The sequence below is a fragment of the Sphaerodactylus townsendi genome, linkage group LG01, assembly GCF_021028975.2.
Source record: "Sphaerodactylus townsendi isolate TG3544 linkage group LG01, MPM_Stown_v2.3, whole genome shotgun sequence".
Taxonomy (NCBI): Eukaryota; Metazoa; Chordata; class Lepidosauria; order Squamata; family Sphaerodactylidae; genus Sphaerodactylus; species Sphaerodactylus townsendi.
The window spans coordinates 87,971,376-87,990,544 of record NC_059425.1 but is presented as its reverse complement, the minus strand read 5'-3'; the positions used below and the strand labels follow the sequence as shown (position 1 = coordinate 87,990,544).

At 40.8% G+C, this 19,169-nt stretch overlaps 1 protein-coding gene across 1 annotated transcript in view; it reads right to left on the bottom strand.

The window, feature by feature from the left end:
- Positions 1–1,910: 1,910 nt before the first annotated feature.
- Positions 1,911–19,169, bottom strand: part of COG2 (component of oligomeric golgi complex 2) — a 33,490-nt gene continuing 16,231 nt past the window's right edge. Inside the window, exons 9-18 of the mRNA XM_048486415.1 lie at positions 17,473–17,599; positions 16,653–16,792; positions 12,741–12,802; positions 11,177–11,328; positions 10,836–11,036; positions 9,907–9,979; positions 9,133–9,275; positions 7,537–7,676; positions 5,756–5,936; positions 1,911–2,557 (exon numbers count right to left, since the gene is read on the bottom strand). Of these exons, the coding sequence (XP_048342372.1) occupies positions 2,456–2,557; positions 5,756–5,936; positions 7,537–7,676; positions 9,133–9,275; positions 9,907–9,979; positions 10,836–11,036; positions 11,177–11,328; positions 12,741–12,802; positions 16,653–16,792; positions 17,473–17,599 (1,321 nt within the window). The 3' untranslated portion in view covers positions 1,911–2,455. The remainder of the gene's footprint in view (positions 2,558–5,755; positions 5,937–7,536; positions 7,677–9,132; positions 9,276–9,906; positions 9,980–10,835; positions 11,037–11,176; positions 11,329–12,740; positions 12,803–16,652; positions 16,793–17,472; positions 17,600–19,169) is intronic.

The following is a 19,169-nucleotide window of genomic DNA, read 5'->3' as shown; positions in this document are numbered from 1 at the left end:
TGCTTATCAAGAAATGCATTTTCTCAGTATATTACTACACTGTCAATTATGCAAACCACAAACAAAAATATAAATGCCAGTTTCTTCTGAATGTGTTTTAATAAAAATGGAACATACAGCACAAATAGTTTTGTCTATTCTTCCAGTTGATATGCTATATCTCTTATAATTTCCTGTTCACTTATCAAGATTCAGTCCCTATTACAGAAGCGATTTCATCTTAACATTTAATAACTATGTATATTATTTTTATGTTTTCCCCAAATTCCTTTGATTCATGCAGTAATCATGTTAGAGGCATAGTGTGCTTCAAGATCAATTTGCATGGTGGTGTCTCACCTGGAATGCTGATGAGAGTTCTTGGCAAGGAATATTCTGAATATCTATCACTACTGAACTCATTAAAAGCCAGCATGGTACACAGTGCTTAAGAACAGCGGACTTCCATCTGGAGAACGAGGTTCAGTTCCCCACTCTTCTACATGAGTGGTGGACTGCAATCTGGAGAACTGGTTTTGATTCCCCACTCCTCCACATGAAGTCCTCTAGGGAACCCTGGGCTAGTCAGTTCTCTCTGAACTCTCTCATCCCAGGCAGAGGCAGGCAATGGCAAACCACCTCCAAACATCTCCTGCCTTGAAAACCCTACGGGTTCACCGTTAAGTTAGCTGTGACTTGATGACACGAGCCCACCCACGCATTGAATTCAAAAGATGGAGAAGCAGTTTTGCAAGAACTTGCTATTTTAAAAGTAGTGAAAATAAAATATTGGACTGCTATAACACTATATAATCGAACACACAGAAAGAAAAAAATGGACTTTATGTGAATTTCTTTTCTGCACTGGTATCAGAAAGGGGGATAGCAATGGTTCACTGCTGTCATCCTAGGTCAGAAGGCAGAATTTCAAGGACCTGTTCCACATAGGATCCTGCCACAAGAGCAGACTATTGCCCCTTCAGATCAGCTGCAGAAATTAAATTGTAAAAGCGGCCACTCGGGCAGTTTTTCTCCGATGAAAATCATGGGCTTTAGAACCCTGGCTGCTAAGGAGTAGGGGTGCCCAAACTTCTGTGGGCTCAGATGGTCCAGAAGCCTCCAGATGTGATTACACCACTGATGGGATCGATTAATCAGCAAGCCAGTCACTAGTTTGCTAGGCAGCTTTCTCAACAGCACATATAAACATGTTCAGCTTTCACATATGCATGTTGATTCTTGCAGCTTGATGGTGATGAGTTCAAGACACATTCACAGGCATTATTATTTTTTCTGCAACACAATTTAAATCCACCATGTCCTCCAAAATTAATTTAAAACCAGATCCTACCATTTACTGTTCCCATTAATGATTTCCAAGTATAGCAACCTTGGCATGGTTTTTATACTTTCCCATAAAACATGGAATGGATCAAAAACGAGAGAATGGCCTAATATGGTATCTGCAAGTAAACTGAAATTGCTGTTGTTTCTCCAGGATGTAAGCTGAGAGGGAACGAGACCTTGAGGTTGTAGTGGACAGCTCAACAGCAGATCAACTCAGTGTTCTGCAGCCATGCAAAAGGCAAGCTTTGTACCGGGAATTATCAGGAAAGGGTCTGAAAATCCAAAAGCCATTATTATGACACTGTATAGCTCCATGGCATAGACTCACTGGAATATTATGTGCCGTTCTAGTCATTGGATATGACAGAGCTGATAAAAAGTATGGAAGAGGACAACCAAAATGACTGTGATTACAGCATTTTTCCTATAAGGAAAAGCTGGAAAGTCTGCAGTTTTCCCTTTTTTTCCTTGAGAAAAATTGCTAGGATTTAAAGAGTTTCATAGAATGGGAAATAGTTTTGTGGACCTCATAAAGCAATTAAAGTATTTTCTTTGTGAACAATTTGGATTTTAAAAATGCAAACTGTTCTTTGGATTTTTTATTCAACAAGTTGCAAATATTGAGCTTCCAGATTTTATAGGACTGACAGTGAAAAGATACACAGCTTTGATTACAGTACACAAGACTATTTTAAAAATTAATCTCAACACTGTCTGTAGCTTCTAGTAATAACCAAACAAGACACATGAATCCAGGTCTTTAATAATCTCTCCCTGTCATATCAGGTTACAAAGGAAGACTGCCTTTATTTTTAATCATATTAAATCAGCTTTCATTCACAATAAGATTTACAATAAAAATAAAAAGACTCCCATAGCTCTGTGGTAGAATGTTTAGAAATCTATAAAGTCTTCCATATAATGGAAAACTGGCATAAGTACTCTTGAAAGGTCTTCCTTTTTGGTGAAACAAGTCTTTGTATATCTCAAGATCAGACACTTTTCACTTGTTGCTGAAACTGCATTAGGAAGCTCTTCATCGCTACATAGGATTTGGCGAGAGGAATAAAAATAAACCCTCTCGAGTTTGGAGACCAGACTGGCTCTCATCACACTTCTGGAAACTGTTTTATGTTTGTTCTATTGATATCTGATCCTTGGCAGCTTGAACAAGCTCTGAAAGAGCAGAAAAGCTTTTGATGTTGCTCAACTGCAATCCAATCTTCTGCATCTGAAAATATTAAATTATTTCACTGTTTTTGTAGTAAAAGATGACACGTCACATGATCAGAAAGTCTAAAAACAGGCTCAAGGAGTTATCACTTATATGAACAATCAAATTTTCATTTCATATGCATTTGCAGAAGCCAGTTGCTGGCTGCAGAAGGATTTGTTCTTCAATAACCAAGAGTTAATCTATTTATTTATATCAAGATCACTTATATGCTGACATTTATCAAATACGAAATAATGGTTTGGATCCAGCACAAGGAGCACATATCTTCCCTGCTTTCCCCTCTTCCCAGCAGACATTTTCAACTCTGACTAATGTTTATCCCCAAGGTCACAGGACCCACAGGAAGAAACAGACATGTGGGTTGAAAGGCTGCAGTGGGGAGGGGGATGCAATCCCTCTCTCTTCTGCCAGCAGAGTTGGGCTTCTGGAAGACATAGGAGGAAGCAATTTATCCCAACTCCCCCTCTCCACTGCAGCCTTTCGATCTATACGGCTTTTGCTTCCCCAGGAATAGATTACGGGGAAAGCTGGGAAGACCGGCAAAAGATGGTGCTTTATGGCAAAGGACTGTGGGACTCATCCCAATGCGTGAACAATAGTTAATGGCATTTGACGAAGTTGTGTAACTTGACTATCTGAACACTGACACAACAGAGTGAGTGCAGAAGTGGGGTGTACCATTCTTCCTTGCAGCCTGAAATGAAATAGCTTTCAGTCCAGAAGCAAAAGTAAAAGAGCTGTGTATGAAGTCACCAAAGAACAGCCCTGTTATATAAGGCAGTAGTATCTGCAGTTTTATCTCTGTTGCATTGGTAGAGGTACCTGCACTGCTGAGAACAAATGGATTTTTGAAAATGAAAACGTAAAAGAAAATTTGTGGTACTAAGAGATAGTTTGGTAAGAGCAGTAATATTATTTAGCAAATGTCTATGCCACTGCTCCAGTGACATAATCCTTACATTTGCTTCTTTTTGCCTGTCAAACTGTATGCATGAAGTCAACACAACACACACCTCTACCTTTATATATATAAAATCAAACAGCAGTTATTATTTGGTGATGTATTTAAAACAGTCTTAACCAAAGCAACCATTGGTGCCATAAGTATTATGTTATACTTTTTTGCAACAAAAGGTTCCATCTCTGTCCAGAAATACTCTGTGGCTTGATCATGTTAAAAGGAGAAGGTTGCACCAAGCTATAATTATACAATTGCAGAGGTTGGAAAGCCCTCAGGAGCTCGTTGTTTTTGCACAACTGAATTCTACTAATTTGAAAATACAGAAGCAGCTACAGTAAAGAAGGTTCTAAAAATTAGTTACCAACAGGAATTTCACTGTTTTGTTATTATTAAAAGGGGGGGGGGGGTCATCAAGTCTCGTGCTGCCAAGTTTTTAACAAGTACAAATTACAGAATAAATACCACTAAGTCTTCCTGACTGTTCATTTACACCAGAGGGCTTTTTCAGGCTATATAGTTAGCTTTTAAAAGCAGCAGCTGCAGTCACTGACTTTCAGTTTTGGATGTGGCACCTTCTTTGATCCTGAAAAAGTAGCTGAAGTTCTGTTTCTTCATGGTTTTTGCAAAAACGTATGTACCTTATCGAGATGTTACTGATTCTGTTTTAAAATAGCTTAGAAGCTCCTCCAACTGAAAGCAGTAAATGTTAACACTTAAACTACTACTGTGTATTCATTCACTTGTTCAAGGGGGAATAGGCAGATAGTGGAATACTGGTTGCAATTGTGTACTGAAGTCCTTTACAATGAACCTTCATTACTTACCATGAGGGCTCCTTCTGCTCTGAGGAAGGGAGGGCATCTTCAAACATGGGTTATTCTCATTGGTTGCTGAGGAAGGCAGGACTAAACTTCTGCTTTTTGTCCCCTGGTGGGCTGTTACTACACAGTTTAAAACGTTCCGAGCTATAGAGGTCAACTAAAAAATTACATAACTCTTGAAACTTAGAACCCAACTATGTAACTATTAGCAACTGTATAGATCTCCTAGTGTTAAGACAGAAGGACAGATTGAGATAGGCTAGTAGGGAAGACAGCCTCTGGTTTTGCTAGAGTGCAGCATCTGCTGTGGCTTCTCTTCTGGGGCTGTCTTTGATAGGGTGCTTGCTTTTTTGGTGTTTGTTGCCTTTTGCACGTTTTACTGTATGTATAAGGCTGGGTGGGCATGTTACCCTCCCTTCCTCTGAGTAGAAGGAACTTCCATGGTAAGTAATCAAGGTTTATTCTCACTCTGAGAGGAAGGGCATCTTCAAATGTGGGATGCCCAAAAGCGGTGTCTTTCTGAGTGGGTTGGAAGTTACAATATTCTGTCACTGAACACCTCCCTCTTGATGGCTCATTTGTTCTTGTCCAGCTCCTTCCTTGTTTCCCTCAGGCTCGGACCCTTCTTCTCCCTTGGTTCTCCCCTGTGCTGCCCAGCTCCTCTGTATGGTCAAGGGCAAAAATGGTTGTGGCTAACAGGGAATGGAAATCCTCCCAGTTAAAAATCCTGGAGGACTGTTCCGCTGGTGGTTCTTCTTCCTCCTCCCCTCCTCCTCCTTTTCTTCCTCTGCGAGGAAATGAGCCCCAGCAGGCTCCTGATGTGGGGGCTTTCATGACTCTTTGGTGGGTCGGCAGTGGACCAGCAGTGTAATTGCCTTTTCTGGGTATCAACACTCTCTTCTGAGCCCAATATTTCTGATGGGATGGGCGAGGGAGATCTATGGCCACTTTGGATGGTGCTGGATGGGGGATGGTTGGTCTGGAGCAGGGGTCTGCAACCTGTGGCTCTCCGGATGTTAATGGACTACAAATCCTATCAGCCCCTGCCGGCATGGCCAATTGGGGGGTACTCGTGCTTTTGGCCATGCTGCCAGGGGCTGATGGGATTTGTAGTCCATGAACATCTGGAGAGCTGCAGGTTGCAGACCCCTGGTCTGGAGGCATAGAATTTCCTCCCTCACTACCCTCTGAATGAGCTGAGAGAGATCCCAGGAACAATATGGTCACCCTTCCTCCTCACAAAAAGGCTGCCAACCTCCATTTGGGGAGAGGGCGCTGGTACTTAAGTCCTGCCTCCCTGAGCAGGGAGAATAACCCACATGCAAGAAGGACTATTTGTTTTAGGGCAAACTAAAGGTCCTCCAGCATCTTATATCCAACAACAAATGTCACTATGTGCAGCCAAGTTACCTGAACTCCATAGTACTCTACATCCAAGGCCAACTGCAAGCGGATTTTATTATCATCACTCATGCCTCCATTTGGAGAGGTACTGTTTGTGGTCACAGTTTTCCTAGCCTGCTTCAGCCTTTTCAAACTTTCTTCCATTTTCTTTACAGAATTGAGAATATCTGATATAGTCTCAAAGTACCTGAATGAAGAAGTTAATTGAGAAAAAATTCAGTTTTTATATGAAGGATATACAACTCAGTTTTGGAAGGAAGTCTTCCTAAAAGTCTTTGCATAGATTTCTATGACAGTAGAGCAACCCCTAGCCACTTCTTTATTTCTTAGAACATTTCTGTTCTACCCTTCCACCTCATATGGAATCTCCAATTGATTACAAGAGGAAGTGATGGATCTGCATACCTGTCTTTTACAGTTACAGATACTGGCCCCACGGCTGGGGGAAGGTAGGTGGAATCCTGTGCAACTATGTCAGATGAGAAGGTAGATACTGGCCCTGTTGTAATGGAGATATTTGCTTGTGTTATCACGAAAGGGAGCTACCCTGTGAAGTTCTGAAGGTTCAAAGAGGCATATGTGGTCTGTCATCTGCCTGTGAAGGCCCAAAAAGCAATGGGCCAGGAAATATTTGCTCTGGTACTCCCAAGAGAAGTGAAGTGGTGCCCAGAGTGGAGGCCAACAAACCAGGGAAATTTCAATCCCCTTCCCACTAGAAGAGGCCTTCCCATATATAGTGCTGGTAACTGCAGTTGAAAATTGCGTACCCTTCCCCACGATCTTTAAGTCTGTCATAGATGGCAGGCATTGGCAGACATTCAATGACGCCAAGTGTTAATGCCAGGCCTGGGTTTACAGACAGATATGGCTTAACAAGAAATTGGGGGACTAAAGGGATAACAAATGTGGCTATGGCCAGATTATTCTTTGTGGTGCTATACTCACAGACAAATGCCTCTGTATACACACATACAAGAGACTTAATTCGCTATTAAACATTGCTGAAGAAGTCTGCAGAAGTCTACATGTAACAAACATGCAACTCAGAGATATGTCTTGCTGTTGGCAAGTCAACAAGTCTTGCTGTTGGCAAGTCTTGCTGACTGCAACTCAATCTACAACTTAGCCTAAAGCAAAATGACTTATTTGATACAATTATATCCTGCCTTTCTGCCATTTTATTCAAGGCAATTTTCAGTTCAAAACATTACCTACAATATCACATGAAAAGAAAAGGACAGAAAGAGGAGAGGGAAAAAAGCAATTTCATGCACTTCCTCTTAAATGACTAATGGTATATGCAACATTTTAAATACTAATAATTATTCAATTAATGTATCTAATGCAATAATAAAATAACACAATGACACTGTACTGGCAATTGCTTCACTGAGTTTTTTAAAAGTGTGGCAGCACAGCTGAGGCATGTAAAGACTGTTCGCTTCACCAAAAGTCCCCATATTCCGTGGGCTTTTCTGCTAATATTTCCAGGGGAATACATAAAAGGATAGCTGAAATAGCCTTGCCAGCAAAGCACTCCCACTTTAACAGTATAATGCAAAATTTATGCTAAACACAGAAAACATCAAATCTGTGCAAGATATAATCAGTTCTAAGATATATCAGTTACCACACTGTTCATACACTTCAGAAATGAAACGAAAGAGATAATGAGAGAAGGAATAAATGCTTTTACTGACTATGGGAGCTCCTCCTCAACTGAAAATGAAAATAACTTCATTTAATGTTGGCGCACCCCTGCACAGCTGTATTAGAGTGCCACTTACTTCTGAGTGCTGTGACTGAGGGCTCCTTCAAACCACTGCTCAATGACAGCTGGTTTCAAAGTATCTTTATACTCGTTCTTCAGCTGATGGAAAGGTTTAAAGGCACTGTCAACATAAGGTAAGGCCTTAGTCGGTACCTCCTGGTTAATGGAACACAACACAAAGGAAAAAAATAAGTAAACAGCTGGTTATTTTAACATCTACTGCAGGCTAGCCCCCACCAACAGAGAAATGCAAAGCATGCTCACATGTATGCTACAGCACATGAAGGCTCAGACACGTTCTCATGTGTTTGCTTATGCACAACAGAGCTTTGGAAATATTCAGCATCAGCCAAAAAACTCAGCAGATGGAAATCTTAGGTTAAGATAATAAGGCAAAAGGGCCTTGGAAGAAGGGCTAAGAAGCAGGATAGATTCAGCTCTCATTGCCTGCATGTGACTTTCTCAAACTCCATTCTACATGACTGGGGAAGATAAGAATTAAGCAAATGGGTCTGAGCCTCGATTTATAGCTCCAAGGTTCAAACCGACATTACGCCTATCACTTCAGTTTCTACCAAATCTAGCAAATTTTAAAAGCAATGACAGAAGACACAGGGCGTATAAACTGTAAGTGGAGATATGAGACATTGCATTAGCTTTACTGCAGATGTGATATGACATTATTATTGGGATAAATCTAAATAGTTGATGTTCCACCATTTCATGGAGTTACTTTGCAATGTCTCAAGCAAGAAAAAAATGATATGCAATCATAAAAACCACTTTAGCCAAAAGTGATGCATAGACAAAACATAAATGAATTGTCAGGAGGTTGCAAGGGCATGTTCTATCAGCTGGAAGGCTGGCTTCCCACAATTTAACAGAACAGCTGAACTGATGTCCTGACAACAGTCTTGCTCTTAGGCATTCTAATGACCTAACAGCAATATTTTCTCCAATTGTCAGTTGATGGTTTCTCTTTTCAGCACACAGATATTGAATTCTTAAAACTTTGAAATGAAAGTGCTTGACATATGAGAGAAGCTCTTCATTTACATGAGAAACAAACATGGTCCTGGCAGTAGACATCTGCTAATTTTCTCCTGTTGCTCTGCTGATGTGCTTCCCACCTCATGGGAGAGGGGAGCAAAGAAGCAACTCTGAAGACAGAAGGGATTACCAGTTTACTCATGTGTACACATCAGGGAAGGAGGTATGTTTTAGGGTAACTCAGCATCTTTGGATGTATGTCGGCTTGAAAGTATCACCATTTTTCTTAGGCACAGTGGGACAAATTATGAAACTTCAGAATTTACTTCCTAATCCTTGTTGACATAAACTGGTTGATTAAAAAGGAGAGTAAGCTGTTGTTTGCACACATAGGACAGGGCCCAGTACTAGTAGGGGAGGACTGGCTAGGATGTATGAATTTGCTTGGCGGGGAAGTGGAAACACAAGAGAAGAAAAGGGTAGTTGTAGAGGGTAGTTGTTCCTAATTTTTAGAATGGGAACCAAAAGATGTGTTAGGGAACTCAAAACAGATTTTGGGGGCTACAAAGTGACCAAGCCAGCCTATATCATTCTTGTAAGTCTTTATTTGTCACACACTGACCTTATTGGTTCTTCTATAAATTCTTGGAACTTCCAGGGCGCTCTTCAGACAGCTGAAGCATGAGTCACTTAAATCCTGTACAATCTTATTGTTTAAGGTTGGCCAGCAACTTAGTAATGACTCCTTTGAGTCATCCAGTGCTCCTGTTAAGAAAGGAAAACTTTAGTGCAAGAACTAAGTTGCCCAGATCTGTCCTTGATGGACATAGAGGCTTGGCGCAGATATATTTTCTGATCTTCAAGAACAAAGTATTCAAAGGATCCGCACATTATTTCCCCACTCCGTTCTTATCTGAAATGCAAATGTACCCTCTGCTTCATTTTCAGAGCAACCAATACTACAACATTATGCCTTCATCAACTTTTTCATGAAGCACTTCAAACCACAGTTTGCAGCTACGGTCAAAACTGGATTTCCATATGGTTCAGAACCAACCAAGGATAGCAAAGATGTCAAGTCAGATATTAATATAACAACTTGATTGGCTCTGCGATTGAAAGGGAGGGAGGAAATTCCTACAGGAGAAGGTGGGAAAAGAAGAAGAGAATGCAAGTTTGTAAGCACTTCCACTCTCTTAACCGTCGTCTGCCAAAAAGGAGTAAAGGACGGCATGCAGGACAGCCAGTGGCAGGTTGGAAAAGCTCTATTTGCATGATTCAGACCCACTCCAGCACTGATGTTTCCTCCGTTCAATGTTTTTTATCCCTTTTCCATATTTATGCAATGTCACCCAGTAAAATAAGCTCAGCAGAAGATACGATAACAAGTACATACCTGAGATGCAAGCTAGGTTCTTAAAGCCAACAGTTTCAAGTTTTGGTTTGATAATTTGCAGCAATTCAGGAAGCTGGATTTTTAAAAAATAGATGCATTTGAAAACATTTTCTTAAGATCTACATTGCTCCTGCACATTAAAGAGAGAATTGCTTGTGTTGAATTGCAAGTTTAATTTACTGCCAAATAAATGAAATGAAAAAATGCAGATTCAACCAAGCACTATTTATAGATAAGAATGAAGGATTCTGAATTCAGTGACCCTACACTATCACAGCTCTCCAGGCAAAATGGCTAGAATTAATGAAAATTTTATTCAGATGACACATTTGCTCCTTGAAGCATTTAATTAAACTTGAACAGAAGTTACTTTCAAACCAAATTATGGCATAACAGCTATTTATCATACTCAGGTTTTGAAATGAAGTGTTAATAGTGAAATCCTGTGGTAGTCCAAAAGGCTTAGGCAAATTCACTTCGCAGATGCCCCACGCCAAACCACACACAGCTGCCATTTGCTATTAAGGAAGAGCTGCAGAATCTCATGCTGGGGCTAAAAGTGCATTCGCTTCAAGACACCTCATTTTTGCTGCCTCTGTCCAGTTTGAGATGCGAATTCTCTTCAGCCACTCATGTTTTAGTGTAAACAGAAGACAACCTCCCTAAGTGTATTTTGCCTCTAAGAACAAAGGCTGAAGGATTCTGTTGCTTACAGCATTAGCAACCAATATTCATACAAGGATTCGCGTATTACCTTATGTTGGATGTGCACAGTATCCTTTCTAACATTTAGGCTCTTCCAAAGACTAAAAATGGCAGTTGTCACTGAATTATAGCCCTGGCTTTGTTTTAGTTTTCCAATTGCAATCCATCTTAGTAGGGTCAGAGGCAGAACACTGGGCTCAGTCCACAAAACAGAACATACTAACCCATTCCTGAAGTTTATCCACATCTGCAGCAACAAGAACTAGCTGGGCAGTGGATATGCCAGGTAAAGGCTGTGCTTCTGAAGAAGAGTCGGATCCTTGGTCCTCGGTAGGGCTGGGGTTCAGGGGGGATTCCTTGCTCATGCTGGCCAAAGATTTTTTATTATCCTTTGTGGTTTCACTGCAGACAGGCCTGAGCAAAAGCTAGACAGACAGACAACCCAGAATAACACATTACACATGGGCTTGCTAGACCAGGTTTAGGCAATTTCACAAAACCCAAGTAGATGGCTTGAGAGAAACAGAGATGTGAAGTGAAAAGATGAACCTGTGGCTTTCCTCACCTCATTGATAAAAAAAGAGTAGCGTGCTATGATCTGCAGCGAGAGCTTCCACAGGCGGTGTGTTAGCAATGGTAGGAACATTTGATCTGACCAACACTTCTGCAGACTTGCCCATGCTGTGTGTGTAGCCAAGAGGCAAAACGGACTTCCAGCTGAAAGTAAGGAACACGGGTGGGTAGGTCATTGTACAATACACATTTCCATATTAGTTATGTGAAAATAACCCTGATTTTAGGAAAGATGCACTTACCACATACAAATGAGTACTTTTTTTGCTTTTGTTTCCTTATTTCCAATCCACAACTGCTATGTGGCAACTGCACATGTCACACAAAAGCTTTCTGCAACCACCAGCAAAATGAAACCTAGACATTTAGCTGCAAGATGTGATGGTCTGTGTACCCATCAGCTGCCAGTGAATCTTGTGCACTGACAGATATATGCATCAGCTGATTTACTACAGAAGGATATATTTTGAGGAAAAGGATTTAGCGGTCCCCTTCTATCCCAATTAATAATTGCAGGTAAGAATAAGGTACAGCCTATAACCTCTGGACTGCTGAAAAAGGGAAGCAAGGAAGAGGTAACGGCGTAAGTGTCCTTTCGGAGAATTGTCTCTCATTATAAAATCATTAACAGGGATACAAAGGATATTTTTTCACAATTCATCCAAACAACACTTGTATGCAACCAACAATGATCCCTCCAGCCGTATTCTGTTTTCTGAAAATAGCAACTCAATATTTAGGTTTCTGTATGAGAGCAATAATCTTTCTCTTCTCATGTATTTGTTTTATTTGTATCCTACCCTAAGGGGCTCAGATATACATGGTATCTTCCTCCTTTTATCTTCACAACTATCCCATAAGATAGGCTAAGCTCAGAGATAATAATTGGCTCAAGTCACATCAGCCTGAGAGTCTAACCAGGCTGCTGGACCAACTTGGCTCTGATAAATCTCCATACACATGCATTTCTCACTGTGATTCAATTTCTGGCCTTTAGAGGTGACAGTAGCAAAGGCACGTACTCAAAAGCAGCAAATCCTTTAACACCAGTGCCAGGAGGCAACAACAGTGGAGGACCTTGGTCTCTTTGTTGGTCCTTCAGGGAAACTGGCTGGTTGCTGTGTGAAACAGGCTGCTAGACCAGATGGATCACGAGTCTGATCCGGCAGAGCTGTTCTGATGGCCTCATTGCACAATCAAGAGACAGAGCAGCATCTGGATAATTCCTACCTGGCCTGTAGGGCATTAAAGAATTCTGATGCTGGGAGGAGGGACTAAAACTGATATTTAGCAACAGGGACAAATATATTGAGAAGATTTACAGGAGAAGGAGAACAGAGTCAACTTTAAGCAAGTCAAGGACTTCATAGTCACAAAGCAGGATATAAATAAATGCATAAGTGAAGCAAGCAAGGATCCACTATTAAAACCAGATTATTATGTAAAGTGTTAATTTTGTATAAATGGAAAGTGAATATTTGGCATTCACTATTAAAAAACCACTATTAAAAATGCATTAAGGTAACAAGCCTAATTATAATAAAAAGAAACTTTACCTGGAGCCTCTTCTAACCCATTGGAGAGGGTCACTTCTAAGGTCCCCGCTACTTCTCTAAACCTGAAAAAAAAATTAAAAATCTCTTTGAAAGCCAAGTAAAGAGTACTAATTGAAGTTTGTTTGGCAGCTCAGCATTGTAAGCTGTGGAACACATTCCCACCCAGTACTGCTTAAACTGGAATATCAGAGCAGTCTCCATAAGCAGAAAGGTTACAATAAATCCATTATTTTAAAAGTCCATTATACCGCTCATCTCCTGTCACTTAAGGATGTCAACCCCCATTTTGTGGGCAGGCGGGCGGGCGGGTTTGGAATGCAAAAGTAGCAGTCACATGACATGAGGCTAGTGGGTAGAGAATCCTAATGGAGTTGGCACCAGGGTAATTGAAGGATTGCTTCCTCCCATGCTGCCCAGCCCACCCGCTAAGATCTGCCTCAAAAGCCCTCTCTGTACCCAGGCCTTCAGGGGTGAGAAGAGTGGTAACCAGAGATGGGGCTTTTCCAGCACTGGCAACTTGCTTGTGAATGGCATTCTCCAGGAGGCTCACCTGGTGGCGACACTGCTTTCGTTTAGGCACCAGGCCAAAATATTTCTGTTCACCCACTTTTAGCTACAGGGTTGATTTTTAACCCTCTCAAAGCCTGAAAAGTGGTGTGTTTTTATTATATGTGTTTTTAAACTGGGCTGGAGATTTTTAATGCAGGATCTTAATTTATATTTTTTTACCATTTTGTTTTTACTATTTTTATTTTGTAAGCTACACTGGGCAGGTTCCTGGAGAGGCAATATAAAAATGTCCTAAACAAATGTTACAGAACCAGAAGCTGGTGGGCCATATCGCATACAAAGGCCTGGCAGTAGAAAACCCCCAAAAGATTGTAGCATCAACCCATTTACAGGGCCAGGGGGCACACACCCACTCCTGGCAGTTCATGCTGGTTACAAATATTAGTGCTTGCCATCAAGCCTGAAATAAAGGCTGGTAGATTGCAGAGCGTGGCAAATAGAAGACATCCAATGTGGTAGGAAGGAGTGAATAGGTAGCAAGCAGTGTCTGCTGGAAGGGGGGTTGACCTTTGACACTCCTACCACGCCTCTGCAAAGGTTGGAAACCTGGAAAATGAATCAAAAGTATTCCTGGTGTCTTGAGTCTGCATCAGAATTCTGTATATCCAGTTAAAAAAAGTATTGGGGCTTCACAAATTGTAAAAAAAATTATGTTGCACAAGGGGGAAATGCAATGAGGACATGTCCTGATTCTTAGAAATGCCTCGTAATATCTTACTCTCTTTAAGCAATGAGCTTTTGTTTTAGACGAAAGAAAAGAGTTGTCAAAAGAAAAGCTATACAGATGGACCCTAGTTCTCAAATTTGCTTTAGATGTCCTAGGGCTAGGTCTCATGACTGTGGCACCAACTCTGCCCTCCATGTTTGCTAATGGACACCAGCGCAAGGTTGTACAAACAGTTCTAAGGGACAAAATCAATAGTTCTTTCTAATACCTTGAACATTTCTATTTAAAAAGATAAACTCCACAGGCTACTATCACAACCTGCCAACATTTTTCAGATAGATTTCATCAGTGTAAGCACCTTATGGGTTACTACCATTTTCTCTGGAGGAACTCCACAGGAGGCAAAATGTCTATATGTAACATCTGTCTGGAACTTTGGGATTCATGGAACCACAGAGTTGGAAGAAACCACAAGGGCCATCAGTCCAACCCCCCACCATGCAGGAATACACAATCAAAGCACCCTTGACAGACGGCCGTCCAGTTTAACAAAAGCAGGAAGCTTGGCTGCCATAATACAAATGTTGTTATTCACCCATTTTTCTGCAAGCACTGCTTCACCAAGTTTATTTAATTATGCTCTCTGTTGCTTGTAGAAATAGCAACATGAATAATTGGTTTTCTATCCTCTGTGAGGAAAAAATCTATATATCAGATAAGACAGATATTAGTAACCTACTTCTACATCTGATTAGAGGTGTAACATTTTCAGAACTTTAAAGAAAGTGAGAAAAAAAACACAAAGTTATAATTTAGTTAACATATACAATCTGGCATATTTACAAAATTTAAGGGCTTAAACGATGAGCCTTCATTTTCTACGAGCAAAGTTGTGAGTACTAACGGATGTGGAACAGGTTACGGCCAGGATCCTTGGAAGTTTGATGCCTACCACCTACCACCCTTGTCCTTCCAGATTATCTTCCAGGCAGGGATGGGTGGCTGGATTCAAGATGTTAATGATTCCATAAGAAAAGGGATAGCTACTCCAGCCTTGAAACAAGCTGTGGGGCATCTACTTTTTAAGGAACCTACTCTTGTCACAGGATGTCTCAATAATTATCCACCAGTTTCAGATGCTCTATTCTAGCGAGTAAGATGACTGAACAGGTGGTGGCCAGACAACTCCAAGCCTTCTTGGAGGTAAATTGTTTAGATCCTTTTCAGTCTGGTTATGGGGCTGAAACAGCCTTGGTTACTTTGGCGGATGACTTGTACTGGGAGTTGGACAAAGGGAATGTGACTGTTGATTCTTCAGGATGTCTTAGCAGTTTTCAACACCATTGTTCATTTCTGGACTGCCTATCTGGACTGGGATTGGGAGACACCATTTTGTGGTGGCTCTGTTATCACCTGGAGGGTAGATTTCAGAAGGTGGTGATGGAAGACTGTTGTTCAGCCCTTTGGCCCATAGAGTCTCACAAGGTCCCTTCCGCTCTTTAGCCTCAACATTAAACTGCTGGCTGAAGTCATCCAGAGACTTAGCTGAGCTGCAGACAACACTCATTTCTATCTTGCAGCTAATCCCAGGGAGGCTCCAGAAATTCTGGAGGCAGTTTTCCAGTGGATGACGAAAAGACAGGATTAAGAGGTCATCCATTGTGGATGGGGTTGCCCTCCCATTGAAGGGATAGCCCCATAATCCAGGGGAGCTCCTGGAATCAGTCTACAGCTAGATAAGCAGATGGCAGTTGTGGCCAGGAAATTTGACTGGCTAGCCATCTGCAACCTTTCCTGAGCAGAAAAAAATCTGACCACTGTCGTGGGATACCATGCAATCTATTTAAAAACACAAAACTATGCAAGTAAAACATACGGCTTTCCACACTTAACCACAATGTAAGATATATCAGTTGTTTCTTCAGACTAGCAGTTGATAGGGGCCCCTTCCTCCCTTTGTTTGCTGCTGTAACATCACGTGGCCCCTACTGCCCTTCTTTTCTGATGTATGTCTGAGAGGGAATTGATAGCAGGCGCCATCTTGAGCTAACATTAATATTAATTTTATAAGCTGCATTTCAATGGGGTAGGGTTTATTTTTATTAGAGCCATCTTAATTCATATTTATTGTATTTTAAATTGATTGTGCTCTATTTGTACTGTACACCGCCCTGAGCCCTCCAGGGGAGGGCGGTCTATAAACCCAATAAACAACAACAACAACAACAACAACAACAACAACGCAATAAAAATGCACTGTAATTATTAAATCACTAAATAACCTGTACCAGGAAAGTATTCCTGTTCAGTTAATATTCTCTTTCACGTTAAGAAGCTGAAAAAGTAAACAATTACACAGTGCAGAAGATGTAGAGGATTTGAAAACTGGTCTATGCCAGTCCTAGGCAATCTTATCAACAGTTAGATAATGAAAGACAAGTTCAATGCACCGAAAAAGATTACCTTTGGCTGCTGATTGTACTGATGCAAATGTGCCACATGCAATGATATAAAAGGGCATTTCTCTCACCTTTCATTTCCCTTTTTGTTTTTGCCACACTTTTAGTAGGCAGTGAACAAGTGCCTTTGTCTGAACATACCCATCCATTCTACATGAATTTTTATAATTCCAGTGAATTGAGCATTGGTGAGCCCCCATTTATGTAAACACTGACCTTATTTGGAAATAAACAGGAAGGTTCCATTTATCATTAAAGCTGTGATAGGACGGATGTGACCTCAACCTTTTCACACTGGCTTGTGAGCCACATTGCCGTTCAAATTTCCTTACAAAATCCATGCTTTTAGTGTATTTCTGGAGGGAGAAAATATACATTAAGGTTGCGTTCCATTCTCTTAACAAAATAATGGGGTGCTATCCCTCACTTTCATCCTTTGGAACACATGACAGCAGAGGTTCAGCTGATAATCAATGTATAAGATTCATTCAGCTTACTGTGCATCTTAAAAGAAAAACTAACAGTACTTCCATCCTAACAGTTCAACACGATGTATATTAAAAGGAAAGGAAGTAAGGAAGGTGAATCAGGTTAGGAAAGAAGGCTTGTGTGTGCTTCCCTAGAATTTCTTTGTGGAGTCTCACTGTCTCATGTGAATGTATTTTTTACACTGTATTGTTTTTTATTCTTGTGCACCTTACTGTGGATATCTTTGCAAGAATCTGGCAAGTGCATTTTTAAATTAATTGGAATAGATATTTTTAATCAATAGAGTAAGTCTTTCTTAAGTTTTCACGCTATGACTAACCAAATGTTGTTCATTTATGGCTGCTTCACATGCTATCAGATTAACACTCCACTCCCCCCTCCCAAATAATCTCTGAAAAGGAAACTGCAAGTCTTGATGCAACCCTCAACGGTTACATTTAAGCCCTCTTTACTAAAGCTACATTTAACAACTTGACTATTTATCTAAAGGTCGGCATCTCCTTAGTTATGGTCTGTTATGTCAAAGCTAATGTATATATTTAGTTACCTCATGAAACACATCTGGGTTGCCAGGATTAAACAACGATGGAAGTTTCTCTTCTAGGCCACGAACTATTTCAGGCCACACAGAATTGACTAAAAAATCGTAACCAGGAACTGTATTTCCCTTTTCACTGCAAGATAAAATTGAAACTTCTCCGAGACATACTTTTAAAAATAAACTGGGATGACTGGTAAAAGTTTCGAGAGTAACAGTAAAGATACTAAAATGTTTCACAGTAATTTGATAGCACACCATTTCAAAACTAGGAATACTTCTAACAGTCGCGCATATTATTCTACCATTCCGATCATTTTAGCATTTATAATACTTTGCTGCTATTACTATAATCATATCAAGTAGGATCTGCATCTATCAAAGCATATAAGCATTTCACATATGAATACTTTCAAAGAACAGAGCTAGACAGAAAATAACTTTTAATAGAAATTGATTTCCTTTTACTCCAGATGTAAACTCAATCCTGAATGGAAACCAGCAGCCAGACAAGATGTGCAATTTTATGTACCTTGTCCATTTACGGGTAGATTCGATTTTAATATAAAAAAAAATCTGTCCCTCCTCATCTTCCACCACTCCTCCAGCACAACTCTGAAGAGAGCTGGGCAAAAAGTGCATGTAGCAAAAGACTATAGGGAGAGACCAAGAAAGATTCAGCTCCCCTCAACTGCAAGATCATTTGAAACCATGTCCCTCTCTAATCGACAGGTGGACAGGACAGACTTGTGAAAACCACACATAGTTACCTCATCAATCTCATATGGTCGTAAGGAGGCTCTAATTTCCAAGTGTAATTGATATCAAACATACAAAAATTTATCTTGTTTGTGCCAGTTGAAAAGTTTAGGGGATGGGAAAAAAAAATCCATCATCATTCTTATTTGTCACACGCCAACACATTTTCATTCATTAAAGAACAGGATTAAAACCTGTTGAGGGGCTAAGCAAACTAAAATACTAGCAAAATATCAAGTAACTTGAAAAGAACCATAGTGTCTAGCTAATTAGAAAAGTATTTCTGCAGCCTTTAGCATGAAATCCCAAGCAGTACTAATTGCAACAGGGTACTGCATTGACTGGTCTGTTAAGAAAGAAACAAATGGGTTCAATTTAGATGGCTGAAATTCAAATTAGAAATTTAACTGCAATATGAATCATGTGCTCAACTGAGAACATCACACAAAGCATCTGGAGTGAGAGGAAGGAGCAGCAGTGGTGTAAGAGGTTAAGAGCTTGCGTATCTAATCTGGAGGAACCGGGTTTGATTCTCCGCTCTGCCGCCTGAGCTGTGGAGGCTTATCTGGGGAATTCGGATTAGCCTGTACACTCCCACACACGCCAGCTGGGTGACCTTGGGCTAGTCACAGCTTCTCGGAGCTCTCTCAGCCCCACCCACCTCACAGGGTGTTTGTTGTGAGGGGGGAAGGGCAAGGAGATTGTAAGCCCCTTTGAGTCTCCTGCAGGAGAGAAAGTGGGGATGTAAATCCAAACTCTTCTTCTTCTTCTCTTCTTCCTCCTCCACCTTCTTGCTGTCCTCAGCACAAGGCACAGAAGCACCAGCAAAAGAATGAGATGGCCAAGCTGCCCAGAGGAGAACAAGCTAGAATGTGGAGGCAGGGGACCAAAATTATGACCACCACACTGCTGTGGTTAACTTTCTCTTTCCCCTGATGGCTGCCAAG